The sequence below is a fragment of the Cherax quadricarinatus genome, chromosome 62, assembly GCF_038502225.1.
Source record: "Cherax quadricarinatus isolate ZL_2023a chromosome 62, ASM3850222v1, whole genome shotgun sequence".
Classification (NCBI taxonomy): Eukaryota; Metazoa; Arthropoda; class Malacostraca; order Decapoda; family Parastacidae; genus Cherax; species Cherax quadricarinatus.
Genome location: NC_091353.1, coordinates 6,644,129 through 6,665,166, shown reverse-complemented (window position 1 = coordinate 6,665,166; position 21,038 = coordinate 6,644,129). Strand labels below are relative to the sequence as shown.

Below are 21,038 nucleotides of genomic sequence, written 5' to 3'. Positions count from 1 at the left end.
CCTGCCTGCCAGGGTCATTATATTACCTCAACCCCTGCCTGCCAGTGTCATTATATTACCTCTACCCCTGCCTGCCAGGGTCATTATATTACCTCAACCCCTGCCTGCCAGTGTCATTATATTACCTCTACCCCTGCCTGCCAGTGTCATTATATTACCTCTACCCCTGCCTGCCAGGGTCATTATATTACCTCAACCCCTGCCTGCCAGTGTCATTATATTACCTCAACCCCTGCCTGCCAGGGTCATTGTATTACCTCAACCCCTGCCTGCCAGGGTCATTGTATTACCTCAACCCCTGCCTGCCAGTGTCATTATATTACCTCTACCCCTGCCTGCCAGGGTCATTATATTACCTCAACCCCTGCCTGCCAGGGTCATTATATTACCTCAACCCCTGCCTGCCAGGGTCATTATATTACCTCTACCCCTGCCTGCCAGGGTCATTATATTACCTCAACCCTTGCCTGCCAGTGTCATTATATTACCTCAACCCCTGCCTGCCAGGGTCATTATATTACCTCAACCCCTGCCTGCCAGTGTCATTATATTACCTCTGCCCCTGCCTCATTATTACCTCTACCCTCTACCCCTGCCTACCAGGGTCATTATATTACCTCTACCCCTGCCTGCCAGGGTCATTATATTACCTCTACCCCTGCCTGCCAGGGTCATTATATTACCTCAACCCCTGCCTGCCAGTGTCATTATATTACCTCTACCCCTGCCTGCCAGGGTCATTATATTACCTCTACCCCTGCCTGCCAGTGTCATTATATTACCTCTAACCCCTGCCTGCCAGGGTCATTATATTACCTCTACCCCTGCCTGCCAGGGTCATTATATTACCTCTACCCCTGCCTGCCAGGGTCATTATATTACCTCTACCCCTGCCTGCCAGGGTCATTATATTACCTCTACCCCTGCCTGCCAGGGTCATTATATTACCTCTACCCCTGCCTGCCAGGGTCATTATATTACCTCTACCCCTGCCTGCCAGGGTCATTATTATTACCTCTGCCTGCCAGTGTCATTATATTACCTCTGCCTGCCAGGGTCATTATATTACCTCTACCCCTGCCTGCCAGTGTCATTATATTACCTCTACCCCTGCCTGCCAGGGTCATTATATTACCTCTACCCCTGCCTGCCAGGGTCATTATATTACCTCTACCCCTGCCTGCCAGGGTCATTATATTACCTCTACCCCTGCCTGCCAGGGTCATTATATTACCTCTACCCCTGCCTGCCAGGGTCATTATATTACCTCTACCCCTGCCTGCCAGGGTCATTATATTACCTCCCCTGCCTGCCACCCCTGCCTGCCAGGGTCATTATATTACCTCTACCCCTGCCTGCCAGGGTCATTATATTACCTCTACCCCTGCCTGCCAGTGTCATTATATTACCTCTACCCCTGCCTGCCAGGGTCATTATATCTACCCCTCTGCCAGGGTCCCTCTGCCTGCCAGGGTCATTATATTACCTCAACCCCTGCCTGCCAGGTCATTATATTACCTCAACCCCTGCCTGCAGGGTCATTATATTACCTCTACCCCTGCCTGCCAGGGCCTGCCAGGGTCATTATATTACCTCTACCCCTGCCTGCCAGGGTCATTATATTACCTCTACCCCTGCCTGCCAGGGTCATTATATTACCTCTACCCCTGCCTGCCAGGGTCATTATATTACCTCTACCCCTGCCTGCCAGGGTCATTATATTACCTCTACCCCTGCCTGCCAGGGTCATTATATTACCTCAACCCCTGCCTGCCAGGGTCATTATATTACCTCTACCCCTGCCTGCCAGTGTCATTATATTACCTCAACCCCTGCCTGCCAGGGTCATTATATTACCTCTACCCCTGCCTGCCAGGGTCATTATATTACCTCTACCCCCTGCCAGGGTGCCAGGGTCATTATATTACCTCTACCCCTGCCTGCCAGGGTCATTATATTACCTCTACCCCTGCCTGCCAGGGTCATTATATTACCTCTACCCCTGCCTGCCAGGGTCATTATATTACCTCAACCCCTGCCTGCCAGGGTCATTATATTACCTCTACCCCTGCCTGCCAGGGTCATTATATTACCTCAACCCCTGCCTGCCAGGGTCATTATATTACCTCTACCCCTGCCTGCCAGGGTCATTATATTACCTCTACCCCTGCCTGCCAGTGTCATCCAGGGTCATTATATTACCTCAACCCCTGCCTGCCAGTGTCATTATATTACCTCAACCCCTGCCTGCCAGGGTCATTATATTACCTCTACCCCTGCCTGCCACATTATATTAACTCTACCCCTGCCTGCCAGGGTCATTATATTACCTCTACCCCTGCCTGCCAGGGTCATTATATTACCTCAACCCCTGCCTGCCAGGGTCATTATATTACCTCTACCCCTGCCTGCCAGGGTCATTATATTACCTCTACCCCTGCCTGCCAGTGTCATTATATTACCTCAACCCCTGCCTGCCAGGGTCATTATATTACCTCTACCCCTGCCTGCCAGGGTCATGCCTGCCAGGGTCATTATATTACCTCTACCCCTGCCTGCCAGGGTCATTATATTACCTCTACCCCTGCCTGCCAGGGTCATTATATTACCTCTACCCCTGCCTGCCAGTGTCATTATATTACCTCTACCCCTGCCTGCCAGGGTCATTATATTACCTCTACCCCTGCCTGCCAGGGTCATTATATTACCTCTACCCCTGCCTGCCAGGGTCATTATATTACCTCTACCCCTGCCTGCCAGGGTCATTATATTACCTCTACCCCTGCCTGCCAGGGTCATTATATTACCTCTACCCCTGCCTGCCACGGTCATTATATTACCTCTGCCTGCCAGGGTCATTATATTACCTCTACCCTCTACTGCCTGCCAGGGTCATTATATTACCTCTACCCCTGCCTGCCTGCCAGGGTCATTATATTACCTCTACCCCTGCCTGCCAGGGTCATTATATTACCTCTACCCCTGCCTGCCAGTGTCATTATATTACCTCAACCCCTGCCTGCCAGGGTCATTATATTACCTCTACCCCTGCCTGCCAGGGTCATTATATTACCTCACCCCTGCCTGCCAGGGTCATTATATTACCTCTACCCCTGCCTGCCAGGGTCATTATATTACCTCTACCCCTGCCTGCCAGGGTCATTATATTACCTCTACCCCTGCCTGCCAGGGTCATTATATTACCTCTACCCCTGCCTGCCAGGGTCATTATATTACCTCTACCCCTGCCTGCCAGGGTCATTATATTACCTCTACCTCTGCCTGCCAGGGTCATTATATTACCTCTACCCCTGCCTGCCAGTGGCATTATATTACCTCTACCCCTGCCTGCCAGGGTCATTATATTACCTCTACCCCTGCCTGCCAGGGTCATTATATTACCTCTACCCCTGCCTGCCAGGGTCATTATATTACCTCTACCCCTGCCTGCCAGTGTCATTATATTACCTCAACCCCTGCCTGCCAGGGTCATTATATTACCTCTACCCCTGCCTGCCAGGGCCAGTCATTATATTACCTCTACCCCTGCCTGCCAGGGTCATTATATTACCTCAACCCCCTGCCTGCCAGGCCAGGGTCATTATATTACCTCTACCCCTGCCTGCCAGGGTCATTATATTACCTCTACCCCTGCCTGCCATGTATATATTACCTCTACCCCTGCCTGCCAGGGTCATTATACCTCACCCCTGCCTGCCAGGGTCATTATATTACCCCAACCCCTGCCTGCCAGGGTCATTATATTACCTCTGCCTGCCAGGGTCATTATATTACCTCTGCCTGCCTCTACCCCTGCCTGCCAGGGTCATTATATTACCTCCCTGCCAGGGTCATTATATTACCTCTACCCCTGCCTGCCAGGGTCATTATATTACCTCTACCCCTGCCTGCCAGGGTCATTATATTACCTCTACCCCTGCCTGCCAGGGTCATTATATTACCTCTACCCCTGCCTGCCAGGGTCATTATATTACCTCTACCCCTGCCTGCCAGTGTCATTATATTACCTCTACCCCTGCCTGCCAGGGTCATTATATTACCTCTACCCCTGCCTGCCAGGGTCATTATATTACCTCAACCCCTGCCTGCCAGGGTCATTATATTACCTCAACCCCTGCCTGCCAGTGTCATTATATTACCTCAACCCCTGCCTGCCAGGGTCATTATATTACCTCTACCCCTGCCTGCCAGGGTCATTATATTACCTCTACCCCTGCCTGCCAAGGTCATTATATTACCTCTACCCCTGCCTGCCAGTCATTATATTACCTCTACCCCTGTCATTATATTACCTCAACCCCTGCCTGCCAGGGTCATTATATTACCTCTACCCCTGCCTGCCAGGGTCATTATATTACCTCTACCCCTGCCTGCCAGTGTCATTATATTACCTCAACCCCTGCCTGCCAGTGTCATTATATTACCTCTACCCCTGCCTGCCAGGGTCATTATATTACCTCTACCTCTGCCTGCCAGGGTCATTGTATTACCTCTATCCCTGCCTGCCAGTGTCATTATATTACCTCAACCCCTGCCTGCCAGGGTCATTATATTACCTCTACCCCTGCCTGCCAGGGTCATTATATTACCTCTACCCCTGCCTGCCAGGGTCATTATATTACCTCTACCCCTGCCTGCCAGTGTCATTATATTACCTCTACCCCTTCCTGCCAGTGTCATTATATTACCTCTACCCATGCCTGCCAGTGTCATTATATTACCTCAACCTCTGCCTGCCAGTGTCATTATATTACCTCAACCTCTGCCTGCCAGTGTCATTATATTACGTCAACCCCTGCCTGCCAGGGTCATTATATTACCTCAACCCCTGCCTGCCAGGGTCATTATATTACCTCAACCTCTGCCTGCCTGTGTCATTATATTACCTCAACCTCTGCCTGCCAGTGTCATGATATTACCTCTACCCCTGCCTGCCAGGGTCATTATATTACCTCAACCCCTGCCTGCCAGGGTCATTATATTACCTCTACCCCTGCCTGCCAGTGTCATTATATTACCTCAACCTCTGCCTGCCAGTGTCATTATATTACCTCAACCTCTGCCTGCCAGTGTCATTATATTACCTCAACCCCTGCCTGCCAGGGTCATTATATTACCTCAACCCCTGCCTGCCAGGGTCATTATAATACCTCAACCTCTGCCTGCCAGTGTCATTATATTACCTCAACCTCTGCCTGCCAGTGTCATGATATTACCTCTACCCCTGCCTGCCAGGGTCATTATATTACCTCAACCCCTGCCTGCCAGGATCATTATATTACCTCAACCCCTGCCTGCCAGGGTCATTATATTACCTCAACCCCTGCCTGCCAGGATCATTGTATTACCTCAACCCCTGCCTGCCAGGGCCATTATATTACCTCTACCCCTGCCTGCCAGGGTCATTATATTACCTCTACCCCTGCCTGCCAGGGTCATTATATTACCTCTACCCCTGCCTGCCAGGGTCATTATATTACCTCTACCCCTGCCTGCCAGGGTCATTATATTACCTCTACCCCTGCCTGCCAGGGTCATTATATTACCTCTACCTCTGCCTGCCAGGGTCATTATATTACCTCTACCCCTTCCTGCCAGGGTCATTATATTACCTCTACCTCTGCCTGCCAGTGTCATTATATTACCTCTACCCCTGCCTGCCAAGGTCATTATATTTCCTCTACCTCTGCCTGCCAGGGTCATTATATTACCTCAACCCCTGCCTGCCATGGTCATTATATTACCTCTACCCCTGCCTGCCAGTGTCATTATATTACCTCAACCCCTGCCTGCCAGGGTCATTATATTACCTCTGCCCCTGCCTTCCAGTGTCATTATATTACCTCTACCCCTGCCTGCCAGGGTCATTATATTACCTCTACCCCTGCCTGCCAGGGTCATTATATTACCTCTACCCCTGCCTGCCAGGGTCATTATATTACCTCTACCCCTGCCTGCCAGGGTCATTATATTACCTCTACCTCTGCCTGCCAGGGTCATTATATTACCTCTACCCCTGCCTGCCAGTGTCATTATATTACCTCAACCCCTGCCTGCCAGGGTCATTATATTACCTCTACCCATGCCTGCCAGTGTCATTATATTACCTCAACCTCTGCCTGCCAGTGTCATTATATTACCTCAACCTCTGCCTGCCAGTGTCATTATATTACGTCAACCCCTGCCTGCCAGGGTCATTATATTACCTCAACCCCTGCCTGCCAGGGTCATTATATTACCTCAACCTCTGCCTGCCAGTGTCATTATATTACCTCAACCTCTGCCTGCCAGTGTCATGATATTACCTCTACCCCTGCCTGCCAGGGTCATTATATTACCTCAACCCCTGCCTGCCAGGGTCATTATATTACCTCTACCCCTGCCTGCCAGGGTCATTATATTACCTCTACCCCTGCCTGCCAGGGTCATTATATTGCCTCTACCTCTGCCTGCCAGGGTCATTATATTACCTCTACCCCTGCCTGCCAGTGTCATTATATTACCTCAACCCCTGCCTGCCAGGGTCATTATATTACCTCTACCCCTGCCTGCCAGGGTCATTATATTACCTCTACCCCTGCCTGCCAGGGTCATTATATTACCTCTACCCCTTCCTGCCAGTGTCATTATATTACCTCTACCTCTGCCTGCCAGTGTCATTATATTACCTCTACCCCTTCCTGCCAGTGTCATTATATTACCTCTACCTCTGCCTGCCAGTGTCATTATATTACCTCAACCTCTGCCTGCCAGTGTCATTATATTACCTCAACCTCTGCCTGCCAGTGTCATTATATTACCTCAACCCCTGCCTGCCAGGGTCATTATATTACCTCAACCCCTGCCTGCCAGGGTCATTATAATACCTCAACCTCTGCCTGCCAGTGTCATTATATTACCTCAACCTCTGCCTGCCAGTGTCATGATATTACCTCTACCCCTGCCTGCCAGGGTCATTATATTACCTCAACCCCTGCCTGCCAGGATCATTATATTACCTCAACCCCTGCCTGCCAGGGTCATTATATTACCTCAACCCCTGCCTGCCAGGATCATTGTATTACCTCAACCCCTGCCTGCCAGGGCCATTATATTACCTCTACCCCTGCCTGCCAGGGTCATTATATTACCTCTACCCCTGCCTGCCAGGGTCATTATATTACCTCTACCCCTGCCTGCCAGGGTCATTATATTACCTCTACCCCTGCCTGCCAGGGTCATTATATTACCTCTACCCCTGCCTGCCAGGGTCATTATATTACCTCTACCTCTGCCTGCCAGGGTCATTATATTACCTCTACCCCTTCCTGCCAGGGTCATTATATTACCTCTACCTCTGCCTGCCAGTGTCATTATATTACCTCTACCCCTGCCTGCCAAGGTCATTATATTTCCTCTACCTCTGCCTGCCAGGGTCATTATATTACCTCAACCTCTGCCTGCCATGGTCATTATATTACCTCTACCCCTGCCTGCCAGTGTCATTATATTACCTCAACCCCTGCCTGCCAGGGTCATTATATTACCTCTGCCCCTGCCTTCCAGTGTCATTATATTACCTCTACCCCTGCCTGCCAGGGTCATTATATTACCTCTACCCCTGCCTGCCAGGGTCATTATATTACCTCTACCCCTGCCTGCCAGGGTCATTATATTACCTCTACCCCTGCCTGCCAGGGTCATTATATTACCTCTACCCCTGCCTGCCAGGGTCATTATATTACCTCTACCTCTGCCTGCCAGTGTCATTATATTACCTCTACCCCTGCCTGCCAGGGTCATTATATTACCTCTACCCCTGCCTGCCAGTGTCATTATATTACCTCTACCCATGCCTGTCAGTGTCATTATATTACCTCAACCTCTGCCTGCCAGTGTCATTATATTACCTCAACCTCTGCCTGCCAGTGTCATTATATTACCTCAACCCCTGCCTGCCAGGGTCATTATATTACCTCAACCCCTGCCTGCCAGGGTCATTATATTACCTCAACCTCTGCCTGCCAGTGTCATTATATTACCTCAACCTCTGCCTGCCAGTGTCATGATATTACCTCTACCCCTGCCTGCCAGGGTCATTATATTACCTCAACCCCTGCCTGCCAGGGTCATTATATTACCTCTACCCCTGCCTGCCAGGGTCATTATATTACCTCTACCCCTGCCTGCCAGGGTCATTATATTACCTCTACCTCTGCCTGCCAGGGTCATTATATTACCTCTACCCCTGCCTGCCAGTGTCATTATATTACCTCAACCCCCTGCCTGCCAGGGTCATTATATTACCTCTACCCCTGCCTGCCAGGGTCATTATATTACCTCTACCCCTGCCTGCCAGGGTCATTATATTACCTCTACCCCTGCCTGCCAGTGTCATTATATTACCTCTACCTCTGCCTGCCAGTGTCATTATATTACCTCTACCCCTGCCTGCCAGGGTCATTATATTACCTTTACCCCTTCCTGCCAGTGTCATTATATTACCTCTACCCATGCCTGCCAGTGTCATTATATTACCTCAACCTCTGCCTACCAGTGTCATTATATTACCTCAACCTCTGCCTGCCAGTGTCATTATATTACCTCAACCCCTGCCTGCCAGGGTCATTATATTACCTCAACCCCTGCCTGCCAGGGTCATTATAATACCTCAACCTCTGCCTGCCAGTGTCATTATATTACCTCAACCTCTGCCTGCCAGTGTCATGATATTACCTCTACCCCTGCCTGCCAGGGTCATTATATTACCTCAACCCCTGCCTGCCAGGATCATTATATTACCTCAACCCCTGCCTGCCAGGGTCATTATATTACCTCAACCCCTGCCTGCCAGGGTCATTATATTACCTCTGCCCCTGCCTTCCAGTCTCATTATATTACCTCTACCCCTGCCTCCCAGGGTCATTATATTACCTCTAATTCTGCCTGCCAGGGTCATTATATTACCTCTACCCCTGCCTGCCAGGGTCATTATATTACCTCTACCCCTGCCTGCCAGTGTCATTATATTACCTCAACCCCTGCCTGCCAGGGTCATTATATTACCTCTACCCCTGCCTGCCAGGGTCATTATATTACCTCTACCCCTGCCTGCCAGTGTCATTATATTACCTCTACCCCTGCCTGCCAGGGTCATTATATTACCTCTACCCCTGCCTGCCAGGGTCATTATATTACCTCAACCCCTGCCTGCCAGGGTCATTATATTACCTCTACCCCTGCCTGCCAGTGTCATTATATTACCTCTACCCCTGCCTGCCAGGGTCATTATATTACCTCTACCCCTGCCTGCCAGGGTCATTATATTACCTCTACCCCTGCCTGCCAGGGTCATTATATTACCTCTACCCCTGCCTGCCAGTGTCATTATATTACCTCTACCCCTGCCTGCCAGGGTCATTATATTACCTCTACCCCTGCCTGCCAGGGTCATTATATTACCTCTACCCCTGCCTGCCAGTGTCATTATATTACCTCTACCCCTGCCTGCCAGGGTCATTATATTACCTCTACCCCTGCCTGCCAGTGTCATTATATTACCTCTAATTCTGCCTGCCAGGGTCATTATATTACCTCTACCCCTGCCTGCCAGGGTCATTATATTACCTCAACCCATGCCTGCCAGGGTCATTATATTACCTCTACCCCTGCCTGCCAGTGTCATTATATTACCTCAACCCCTCCCTGCCAGTCATTATATTACCTCTACCCCTGCCTGCCAGGGTCATTATATTACCTCTACCCCTGCCTGCCAGGGTCATTATATTACCTCAACCCCTGCCTGCCAGTGTCATTATATTACCTCAACCCCTGCCTGCCAGGGTCATTATATTACCTCTACCCCTGCCTGCCAGGGTCATTATATTACCTCTACCCCTGCCTGCCAGGGTCATTATATTGCCTCAACCCCTGCCTGCATTATATTACAGCCTGCCAGGGTCATTATATTACCTCTACCCCTGCCTGCATTATATTACACCTCTGGCCAGTCATTATATTACCTCTACCCCTGCCAGCCAGGGTCATTATATTACCTCTACCCCTGCCTGCCAGGGTCATTATATTACCTCTACCCCTGCCTGCCAGTGTCATTATATTACCTCTACCCCTGCCTGCCAGGGTCATTATATTACCTCTACCCCTGCCTGCCAGGGTCATTATATTACCTCTACCCCTGCCTGCCAGGGTCATTATATTACCTCTACCCCTGCCTGCCAGTGTCATTATATAACCTCTACCCCTGCCTGCCAGGGTGCCAGGGTCATTATATTACCTCTACCCCTGCCTGCCAGTGTCATTATATTACCTCTAGGGTCATTATATTACCTCTACCCCTGCCTGCCAGTGTCATTATATTACCTCTACCCCTTCCTGCCAGGGTCATTATATTACCTCTACCCCTGCCTTCCAGGGTCATTGTTACCTCCACCTCCTTAGATAATTCAAGAGCACTGAATCCCCTTAGATAATTCAAGAGTACTGAATCCCCTTAGATAATTCAAGAGTACTGAATCCCCTTAAACAATTCAGGAGTACTGAATCCCCTTAGATAATTCAAGAGTACTGAATCCCCTTAGATAATTCAAGAGTACTGAATCCCCTTAGAAAATTCAAGAGTACTGAATCCCCTTAGATAATTCAAGAGTACTGAATACCCTTATATAATTCAAGAGTACTGAATCCCCTTAGATAATTCAAGAGTACTGAATCCCCTTAGATAATTCAGGAAGACTGAATACCCTTAGATAATTCAAGAGTATTGAGTCCCCTTAGATAATTCAAGAGTACTGAATCCCCTTAGATAATTTAAGAGTACTGAATCCCCTTAGATAATTCAAGAGTACTGAATCCCCTTAGATAATTCAGGAAGACTGAATCCCCCTTAGATAATTCAAGAGTATTGAATCCCCTTAGATAATTCAAGAGTACTGAATCCCCTTAGATAATTCAAGAGTACTGAATCCCCTTAGATAATTCAAGAGTACTGAATCCCCTTAGATAATTCAAGAGTACTGAATCCCCTTAGATAATTCAGGAGGACTGGATCCTCTTAGATAATTCAGGATGACTGAATCCCCTTAGATAATTCAAGAGTGCTGAATCCCCTTAGATAATTCAAGAGTACTGAATCCCCTTAGATAATTCAGGAAGACTGAATCCCCTTAGATAATTCAAGAGTATTGAATCCCCTTAAATAATTCAAGAGTACTGAATCCCCTTAGATAATTCAGGAAGACTGAATCCCCTTAGATAATTCAAGAGTATTGAATCCCCTTAGATAATTCAAGAGTACTGAATCCCCTTAGATAATTCAAGAGTACTGAATTCCCTTAGATGATTCAAGAGTACTGAATCCCCTTAGATAATTCAGGAAGACTGAATCCCCTTAGATAATTCAAGAGTATTGAATCCCCTTAGATAATTCAAGAGTACTAAATCCCCTTAGATAATTCAAGAGTACTGAATCCCCTTAGATAATTCAAGAGTACTGAATCCCCTTAGATAATTCAGGAAGACAGAATCCCCTTAGATAATTCAAGAGTATTGAATCGCCTTAGATAATTCAAGAGTATTGAATCCCCTTAGATAATTCAAGAGTACTGAATCCCCTTAGATAATTCAAGAGTACTGAATCCCCTTAGATAATTCAAGAGTACTGAATCCCCTTAGATAATTCAGGAAGACAGAATCCCCTTAGATAATTCAAGAGTATTGAATCGCCTTAGATAATTCAAGAGTATTGAATCGCCTTAGATAATTCAAGAGTACTGAATCCCCTTAGATAATTCAAGAGTATTGAATCGCCTTAGATAATTCAAGAGTATTGAATCCCCTTAGATAATTCAGGAGGACTGGATCCCCTTAGGTAAGTTCCGGCAACAGAGTGATGGTTTTAGCGCGTCAATTTTGGTGCTCTGACCTGCTCGGGGTTCCCGCCAAATTTACGATATTTTGATGGACACGGATATTACTACACTCTTTTTTTACCGGCAAATTTTCAATTTTGTCAGAGTAATCGAGAGAGTGTGAGCAACGGTGAGTTATCTCTCTCTCTCTCTCTCTCTCTCTCTCTCTCTCTCTCTCTCTCTCTCTCTTATTATTACTATTTCTGGTAATTGTAATAATAATTATTATTATCAATTAGGTATATAAGAACACGAGGAAGACAAATAAATTAGGAGCAGGTGAGGATTTCAAGGAGCAGGTGGTGTGCAGGTGCACGTCCTTAGGTGCCACTTGACTCCCCTCATCTAGCACTTAAGAGTGAGAGAGAGTGAAAGAGAGAGAGAGTAACATCTCATAGCTTTTAAATACAGTAGTGTAGGTAACGAGGCTACAGGTAGCATAGCAACAAGTAACGGGCTACAATTAGCGTAGTAATAAGTAACGAGGCTACTGGTAGCGTAGCAACAATCTGGCACTTGGTGAAGATACTTGTCCAGTTCCCTCTTGAAGACTTCTACACTTGTTCCAGCAGTGTTTCTGATATCTTCTGGTAAGATGTTGAATAATTTGGAGCCACGGATGTTGATACAGTGTTCTCTTATTGTGCTCACTGCACCCTTGCTCCTCACTGGGTTTATTTTACACTTCCTCCCATCTCTCTCACTCCAGTATGTTATGGCAGTGTCAGTGTGTAGGTTTGGGAAGAGGCACTCGAGTACTTTCCAGTATATATTATCATATATCACTCTCTTTGCCGCTCCAGTGAGTACATGTTCAACAAGACTTTAAGTCATTCCCAGTAATTTAAATGCTTTACTGGCTCTATGTGGGCCGTAAACGATCTATGTATTTGTTCCAGCACTGATATATCTCCTGCCCTGAACGGGGCCGTCAACACTGAGCAGTATTCCGAGTAAGGGAGCACTAGCGATTTGAAGAGTGTCACCACTGGCATTATTTGAAGAGTGTCACCACTGGCATTATTTCCTTTGTTTTGAAGGTTCTCAGTACCCCGTCATCCTCATGGTTGTCGTGACCTTTGTTTTATGTTCTTTAAAAGGTCACCTAACATTACTTTTCCCAAGACTTTCACGTGTTCCTTCTATATGACGATCCTCTTGTTTTATATAGTGTCCCTTTTGAGTTCTTCATTCTTTCTATACCTAAGCAGCTGGAACTTATCAACACTGAACCACAACAACAACAAAACCACAACAGAGACAACAAATACACTACACTTTGACTCACTCCAACTCGCTTTTTTTTTTTTTTTTTTTTTTTGGTTACCCAACTCTCTCATCCAAATGTAAACATCACTTAGACTAGTCTCCCGCCTCTCTCTCTCTCTCTCTCTCTCTCTCTCTCTCTCTCTCTCTCTCTCTCTCTCTCTCTCTCTCTCTCTCTGTTTAATACTTAATAATGATCCACATTGGGTTATTATTGACTATATAATAATAATAATAATAGTAATAATAATAATAATTACTGTTGCAGGTCAGGTGTTCTACCAGAATCTGTTGAATCGCCAGGAAGCTCTGGCGACAGGTGAAGGTCCTAAGGTAGACGACATGTCGTACCTGGGGTACTCTGCTGCCTCTGGGGATTTTACTGGGGACGGTGTGGACGACCTGGTGGTGGGCATGCCCAGGGGCAACGACCTCACCGGCCAGGTGGTCGTTCTAGAAGAGAGGCTCACCATTCTCTATAATATTAGTGGTGACCAAGTGAGTTGTTGCTGCTGGTTAGGGATTGGGTGGTAGTTATGGTGATAATTGTGATTAATGGAATAGTGGTAATGATATATAATAAACATAATAATCATTTTTTTCTTCTTTTCTCTTCCTATCTTCCTCCACGTCTCCTGCCATCCTCCCCTCCGCCTCACTTCCCCTCTCCCCCCTCCTGGCGGTGGTCACAGGTGGGGTCGTACTTCGGGTACAGTGTAGCAGTGGTGGACAGTGACGGTGACCAGCTAATGGACATAGCAGTGGGTGCCCCCTGGTACACTGACCCACACTCCTCCAGTGACTACGAGGTGGGCATGGTGGCTCTCTACCTGCAGACACCTCAGGTCAGTACCTTAATGTTATTGTAAGTGGTGTGTGTATAGTGTTTTATTGTAAGTGGTGTGTGTATAGTGTTTTATTGTAAGTGGTGTGTGTATACAGTGTTTTATTGTAAGTGGTGTGTGTATACAGTGTTTATTGTAAGTGGTGTGTGTATAGTGTTTTATTGTAAGTGGGTGGTGTGTGTATAGTGTTTTATTGTAAGTGGTGTGTGTATACAGTGTTTTATTGTAAGTGGTGTGTGTATAGTGTTTTATTGTAAGTGGTGTGTGTATACAGTGTTTTATTGTAAGTGGTGTGTGTATACAGTGTTTTATTGTAAGTGGTGTGTGTATACAGTGTTTTATTGTAAGTGGTGTGTGTATAGTGTTTTATTGTAAGTGGTGTGTGTATAGTGTTTTATTGTAAGTGGTGTGTGTATAGTGTTTTATTGTAAGTGGTGTGTGTATAGTGTTTTATTGTAAGTGGTGTGTGTATACAGTGTTTATTGTAAGTGGTGTGTGTATACAGTGTTTATTGTAAGTGGTGTGTGTATACAGTGTTTTATTGTAAGTGGTGTGTGTATAGTGTTTTATTGTAAGTGGTGTGTGTATAGTGTTTTATTGTAAGTGGTGTGTGTATAGTGTTTTATTGTAAGTGGTGTGTGTATACAGTGTTTATTGTAAGTGGTGTGTGTATAGTGTTTTATTGTAAGTGGTGTGTGTATAGTGTTTTATTGTAAGTGGTGTGTGTATACAGTGTTTTATTGTAAGTGGTGTGTGTATAATGTTTTATTGTAAGTGGTGTGTGTATACAGTGTTTATTGTAAGTGGTGTGTGTATACAGTGTTTATTGTAAGTGGTGTGTGTATACAGTGTTTATTGTAAGTGGTGTGTGTATAATGTTTTATTGTAAGTGGTGTGTGTATAGTGTTTTATTGTAAGTGGTGTGTGTATACAGTGTTTTATTGTAAGTGGTGTGTGTATAATGTTTTATTGTAAGTGGTGTGTGTATAGTGTTTTATTGTAAGTGGTGTGTGTATACAGTGTTTATTGTAAGTGGTGTGTGTATACAGTGTTTTATTGTAAGTGGTGTGTGTATAGTGTTTTATTGTAAGTGGTGTGTGTATACAGTGTTTTATTGTAAGTGGTGTGTGTATAATGTTTTATTGTAAGTGGTGTGTGTATACAGTGTTTATTGTAAGTGGTGTGTGTATACAGTGTTTTATTGTAAGTGGTGTGTGTATACAGTGTTTTATTGTAAGTGGTGTGTGTATAGTGTTTTATTGTAAGTGGTGTGTGTATACAGTGTTTTATTGTAAGTGGTGTGTGTATAGTGTTTTATTGTAAGTGGTGTGTGTATAGTGTTTTATTGTAAGTGGTGTGTGTATAATGTTTTATTGTAAGTGGTGTGTGTATACAGTGTTTATTGTAAGTGGTGTGTGTATACAGTGTTTATTGTAAGTGGTGTGTGTATACAGTGTTTTATTGTAAGTGGTGTGTGTATACAGTGTTTATTGTAAGTGGTGTGTGTATACAGTGTTTATTGTAAGTGGTGTGTGTATACAGTGTTTTATTGTAAGTGGTGTGTGTATAGTGTTTTATTGTAAGTGGTGTGTGTATAGTGTTTTATTGTAAGTGGTGTGTGTATACAGTGTTTTATTGTAAGTGGTGTGTGTATACAGTGTTTATTGTAAGTGGTGTGTGTATACAGTGTTTTATTGTAAGTGGTGTGTGTATACAGTGTTTATTGTAAGTGGTGTGTGTATACAGTGTTTTATTGTAAGTGGTGTGTGTATAGTGTTTTATTGTAAGTGGTGTGTGTATAGTGTTTTATTGTAAGTGGTGTGTGTATAATGTTTTATTGTAAGTGGTGTGTGTATAGTGTTTTATTGTAAGTGGTGTGTGTATAATGTTTTATTGTAAGTGGTGTGTGTATAGTGTTTTATTGTAAGTGGTGTGTGTATAGTGTTTTATTGTAAGTGGTGTGTGTATACAGTGTTTATTGTAAGTGGTGTGTGTATAATGTTTTATTGTAAGTGGTGTGTGTATACAGTGTTTATTGTAAGTGGTGTGTGTATAATGTTTTATTGTAAGTGGTGTGTGTATAATGTTTTATTGTAAGTGGTGTGTGTATACAGTGTTTTATTGTAAGTGGTGTGTGTATAGTGTTTTATTGTAAGTGGTGTGTGTATACAGTGTTTTATTGTAAGTGGTGTGTGTATAATGTTTTATTGTAAGTGGTGTGTGTATAATGTTTTATTGTAAGTGGTGTGTGTATACAGTGTTTTATTGTAAGTGGTGTGTGTATAGTGTTTTATTGTAAGTGGTGTGTGTATAGTGTTTTATTGTAAGTGGTGTGTGTATACAGTGTTTTATTGTAAGTGGTGTGTGTATAATGTTTTATTGTAAGTGGTGTGTGTATACAGTGTTTATTGTATTGTAAGTTTTATTGTAAGTGTGTGTATAATGTTTTATTGTAAGTGGTGTGTGTATAATGTTTTATTGTAAGTGGTGTGTGTATACAGTGTTTATTGTAAGTGGTGTGTGTATAATGTTTTATTGTAAGTGGTGTGTGTATAATGTTTTATTGTAAGTGGTGTGTGTATACAGTGTTTATTGTAAGTGGTGTGTGTATACAGTGTTTATTGTAAGTGGTGTGTGTATAATGTTTTATTGTAAGTGGTGTGTGTATAGTGTTTTATTGTAAGTGGTGTATGTATAATGTTTTATTGCAAGTGGTGTGTGTATAGTGTTTTAGTGTAAGTGGTGTGTGTATAATGTTTTATTGTAAGTGGTGTGTGTATAATGTTTTATTGTAAGTGGTGTGTGTATAATGTTTTATTGTAAGTGGTGTGTGTATAGTGTTTTATTGTAAGTGGTGTGTGTATAATGTTTTATTGTAAGTGGTGTGTGTATAATGTTTTATTGTAAGTGGTGTGTGTATAGTGTTTTATTGTAAGTGGTGTGTGTATAGTGTTTTATTGTAAGTGGTGTGTGTATAGTGTTTTATTGTAAGTGGTGTGTGTATACAGTGTTTATTGTAAGTGGTGTGTGTATAGTGTTTTATTGTAAGTGGTGTGTGTATACAGTGTTTATTGTAAGTGGTGTGTGTATAGTGTTTTATTGTAAGTGGTGTGTGTATAGTGTTTTATTGTAAGTGGTGTGTGTATAGTGTTTTATTGTAAGTGGTGTGTGTATAGTGTTTTATTGTAAGTGGTGTGTGTATAGTGTTTTATTGTAAGTGGTGTGTGTATACAGTGTTTATTGTAAGTGGTGTGTGTATAGTGTTTTATTGTAAGTGGTGTGTGTATACAGTGTTTATTGTAAGTGGTGTGTGTATAGTGTTTTATTGTAAGTGGTGTGTGTATACAGTGTTTATTGTAAGTGGTGTGTGTATAGTGTTTTATTGTAAGTGGTGTGTGTATACAGTGTTTTATTGTAAGTGGTGTGTGTATAATGTTTTATTGTAAGTGGTGTGTGTATAATGTTTTATTGTAAGTGGTGTGTGTATAATGTTTTATTGTAAGTGGTGTGTGTATACAGTGTTTATTGTAAGTGGTGTGTGTATAGTGTTTTATTGTAAGTGGTGTGTGTATACAGTGTTTATTGTAAGTGGTGTGTGTATAGTGTTTTATTGTAAGTGGTGTGTGTATAATGTTTTATTGTAAGTGGTGTGTGTATAATGTTTTATTGTAAGTGGTGTGTGTATAATGTTTTATTGTAAGTGGTGTGTGTATACAGTGTTTATTGCGTTACGTCACGTGACCTCTCTCAGCTGAGAGAGGTCACGTCACATAACATTACAAGCTCACGAAGGTCATAAGCTTATGTAAAGCTCTACATAGAGCCAAAACATAACCTTGTGAAGCTCTACACAGGGTGATACATGATAAAGCTCTACACAGGGTGATACATGACTTAATAAAGCCCTACAGAGGGTGATACATGACTTAATAAAGCTCTACAGAGGGTGATACATGACTTAATAAAGCTCTACAGAGGGTGATACATGACTTAATAAAGCTCTACAGAGGGTGATACATGACTTAATAAAGCTCTACAGAGGGTGATACATGACTTAATAAAGCTCTACAGAGGGTGATACATGACTGATGTCTCAGTCTGTGCTGTCAAACAGCACAACTTCCAGAGGTCAACAAGACTGACGGGGGTCAAGTCGCGGAGTCACTTCGGTCTGGCCTTGACCTCCCTGGGAGATATTGACAGAGACGGGTACCAGGACCTGGCTGTGGGTGCCCCCATGGACGGCCCAAAGGGCCAGGGAGGAGTCTACATCTACCTAGGCAGCCCTGAGGGCCTCAGCAGCAAGCCCTCCCAGGTAGGTTGTGATTGTGGTTTATCGGTCATCTAGTCGTCAATTCTAGGGATGGGGTGTGTGTTGAGTTCTTGAAGACAGCTAAAGAGGGTTGTTGAAGACAGCTAGGGGTGTTGAAGACAGCTAGGGAGGGGTGTTGAAGACAGCTAGGAGTGTTGAAGACAGCTAGGGAGGGGTGTTGAAGACAGCTAAAGAGGGTTGTTGAAGACAGCTAGGGGTGTTGAAGACAGCTAGGGAGGGGTGTTGAAGACAGCTAGGAGTGTTGAAGACAGCTAGGGAGGGGTGTTGAAGACAGCTAGGAGTGTTGAAGACAGCTAGGGAGGGGTGTTGAAGACAGCTAGGAGTGTTGAAGACAGCTAGGGAGGGGTGTTGAAGACAGCTAGGAGTGTTGAAGACAGCTAGGGAGGGGTGTTGAAGTTAGCTAGGAGGGTTGAAGACAGCTAGGGGGGTTGAAGACAGCTAGGGAGGGGTGTTGAAGACAGCTAGGGGAGGTTGAAGACAGCTAGGGGGTTGAAGACAGCTAGGGGGTGTTGAAGATAGCTAGGACTGTTGAAGACAGCTAGGGAGGGGTGTTGAAGACAGCTAGGAGGGTTGAAGACAGCTAGGGAGGGGTGTTGAAGACAGCTAGGGGGGTTGAAGACAGCTAGGGGGGTTGAAGACAGCTAGGGCGGTTGAAGACAGTTAGGGCTGTTGAAGACAGCTAGGGAGGTGTGTTGAAGACAGCTAGGAGGGTTGAAGACAGCTAGGGGGGGTTGAATACAGCTAGGGGGTTGAAGACAGCTAGGGAGGGGTGTTGAAGACAGCTAGGGGGTTGAAGAGAGCTAGGGAGGGGTGTTGAAGACAGCTAGGAGGGTTGAAGACAGCTAGGGGGTTGAAGACAGCTAGGGGAGGTTGAAGACAGCTAGGGGGTTGAAGACAGCTAGGGGGGGTTGAAGATAGCTAGGGGAGGTTGAAGACAGCTAGGGGGTTGAAGACAGCTAGGGGAGGTTGAAGATAGCTAGGGCTGTTGAAGACAGCTAGGGTGGGGTGTTGAAGACAGCTAGGAGGGTTGAAGACAGCTAGGGAGGGGTGTTGAAGACAGCTAGGGGGGTTGAAGACAGCTAGGGGGGTTGAAGACAGCTAGGGGGGTTGAAGACAGCTAGGGAGGGGTGTTGAAGACAGCTAGGGCGGTTAAGACAGCTAGGGCTGTTGAATACAGCTAGGGAGGGGTGTTGAAGACAGCTAGGATTGTTGAAGACAGCTAGGATTGTTGAAGACAGCTAGGGGGGTTGAAGACAGCTAGGGGGTTGAAGACAGCTAGGGAGGGGTGTTGAAGACAGCTAGGGGAGGTTGAAGACAGCTAGAGAGAGGTGTTGAAGACAGCTAGGATGGTTGAAGACAGCTAGAGAGGGGTGTTGAAGACAGCTAGGAGGGTTGAAGACAGCTAGGAGGGTTGAAGACAGCTAGGGAGGGGGGTTGAAGACAGCTAGGGAGGGGTGTTGAAGACAGCTAGGGGAGGTTGAAGACAGCTAGAGAGGGGTGTTGAAGACAGCTAGGGGAGGTTGAAGACAGCTAGAGAGGGGTGTTGAAGACAGCTAGGGCTGTTGAAGACAGCTAGGGAGGGGTGTTGAAGACAGCTAGTTAGGGGTGTTGAAGACAGCTAGGGCTGTTGACAGCTAGGGAGGGGTGTTGCAGGCAACTAGGGAGGGGTGTTGAAGACAGTTAGAGGGTGTTGAAGACAGCTAGGGGGGTGAAGACAGCTAGGGAGGGGTGTTGAAGACAGCTAGTTAGGGGTGTTGAAGACAGCTAGGGCTGTTGACAGCTAGGGAGGGGTGTTGCAGGCAACTAGGGAGGGGTGTTGAAGACAGCTAGGGGGGTTGAAGACAGCTAGGGGGTTGAAGACAGCTAGGGAGGGGTGTTGAAGACAGCTAGGGGAGGTTGAAGACAGCTAGAGAGAGGTGTTGAAGACAGCTAGGATGGTTGAAGACAGCTAGAGAGGGGTGTTGAAGACAGCTAGGAGGGTTGAAGACAGCTAGGAGGGTTGAAGACAGCTAGGGAGGGGGGTTGAAGACAGCTAGGGAGGGGTGTTGAAGACAGCTAGGGGAGGTTGAAGACAGCTAGAGAGGGGTGTTGAAGACAGCTAGGGGAGGTTGAAGACAGCTAGAGAGGGGTGTTGAAGACAGCTAGGGCTGTTGAAGACAGCTAGGGAGGGGTGTTGAAGACAGCTAGTTAGGGGTGTTGAAGACAGCTAGGGCTGTTGACAGCTAGGGAGGGGTGTTGCAGGCAACTAGGGAGGGGTGTTGAAGACAGTTAGAGGGTGTTGAAGACAGCTAGGGGGGTGAAGACAGCTCGGGGTGTTGACAGCTAGGGGTGTTGAATACAGCTAGAGGGTGTTGAAGACAGCTAGGGGGGTGAAGACAGCTAGGGGATGTTGAAGACAGCTAGGGAGTGTTGAAGACAGCTATGGGGTGTTGAAGACAGCTAGGGGGTGTTGAAGACAGCTAGGGGGTGTTGAAGACAGCTACGGAGGGGTGTTGAAGACAGCTAGGGAGTGTTGAAGACAGCTAGGGAGGGGTGTTGAAGACAGCTAGGGAGTGTTGAAGACAGCTAGGGAGGGGGGTTGAAGACAGCTAGGGAGGGGTGTTGAAGACAGCTAGGGGGTGTTGAAGACAGCTAGGGGGTGTTGAAGACAGTTAGTGGGGTGTTGAA

At 45.7% G+C, this 21,038-nt stretch overlaps 1 protein-coding gene across 2 annotated transcripts in view; it reads left to right on the top strand.

Moving 5' to 3' along the window:
- LOC128687102 (integrin alpha-PS2) overlaps nucleotides 1–21,038 on the top strand; it is a 262,985-nt gene that overhangs the window by 206,161 nt on the left and 35,786 nt on the right. For both annotated transcript variants that reach the window (XM_070098361.1, XM_070098362.1), the window contains 3 exons: nucleotides 13,462–13,691; nucleotides 13,886–14,038; nucleotides 18,153–18,353. In XM_070098361.1, the coding sequence (XP_069954462.1) occupies nucleotides 13,462–13,691; nucleotides 13,886–14,038; nucleotides 18,153–18,353 (584 nt within the window). The remainder of the gene's footprint in view (nucleotides 1–13,461; nucleotides 13,692–13,885; nucleotides 14,039–18,152; nucleotides 18,354–21,038) is intronic.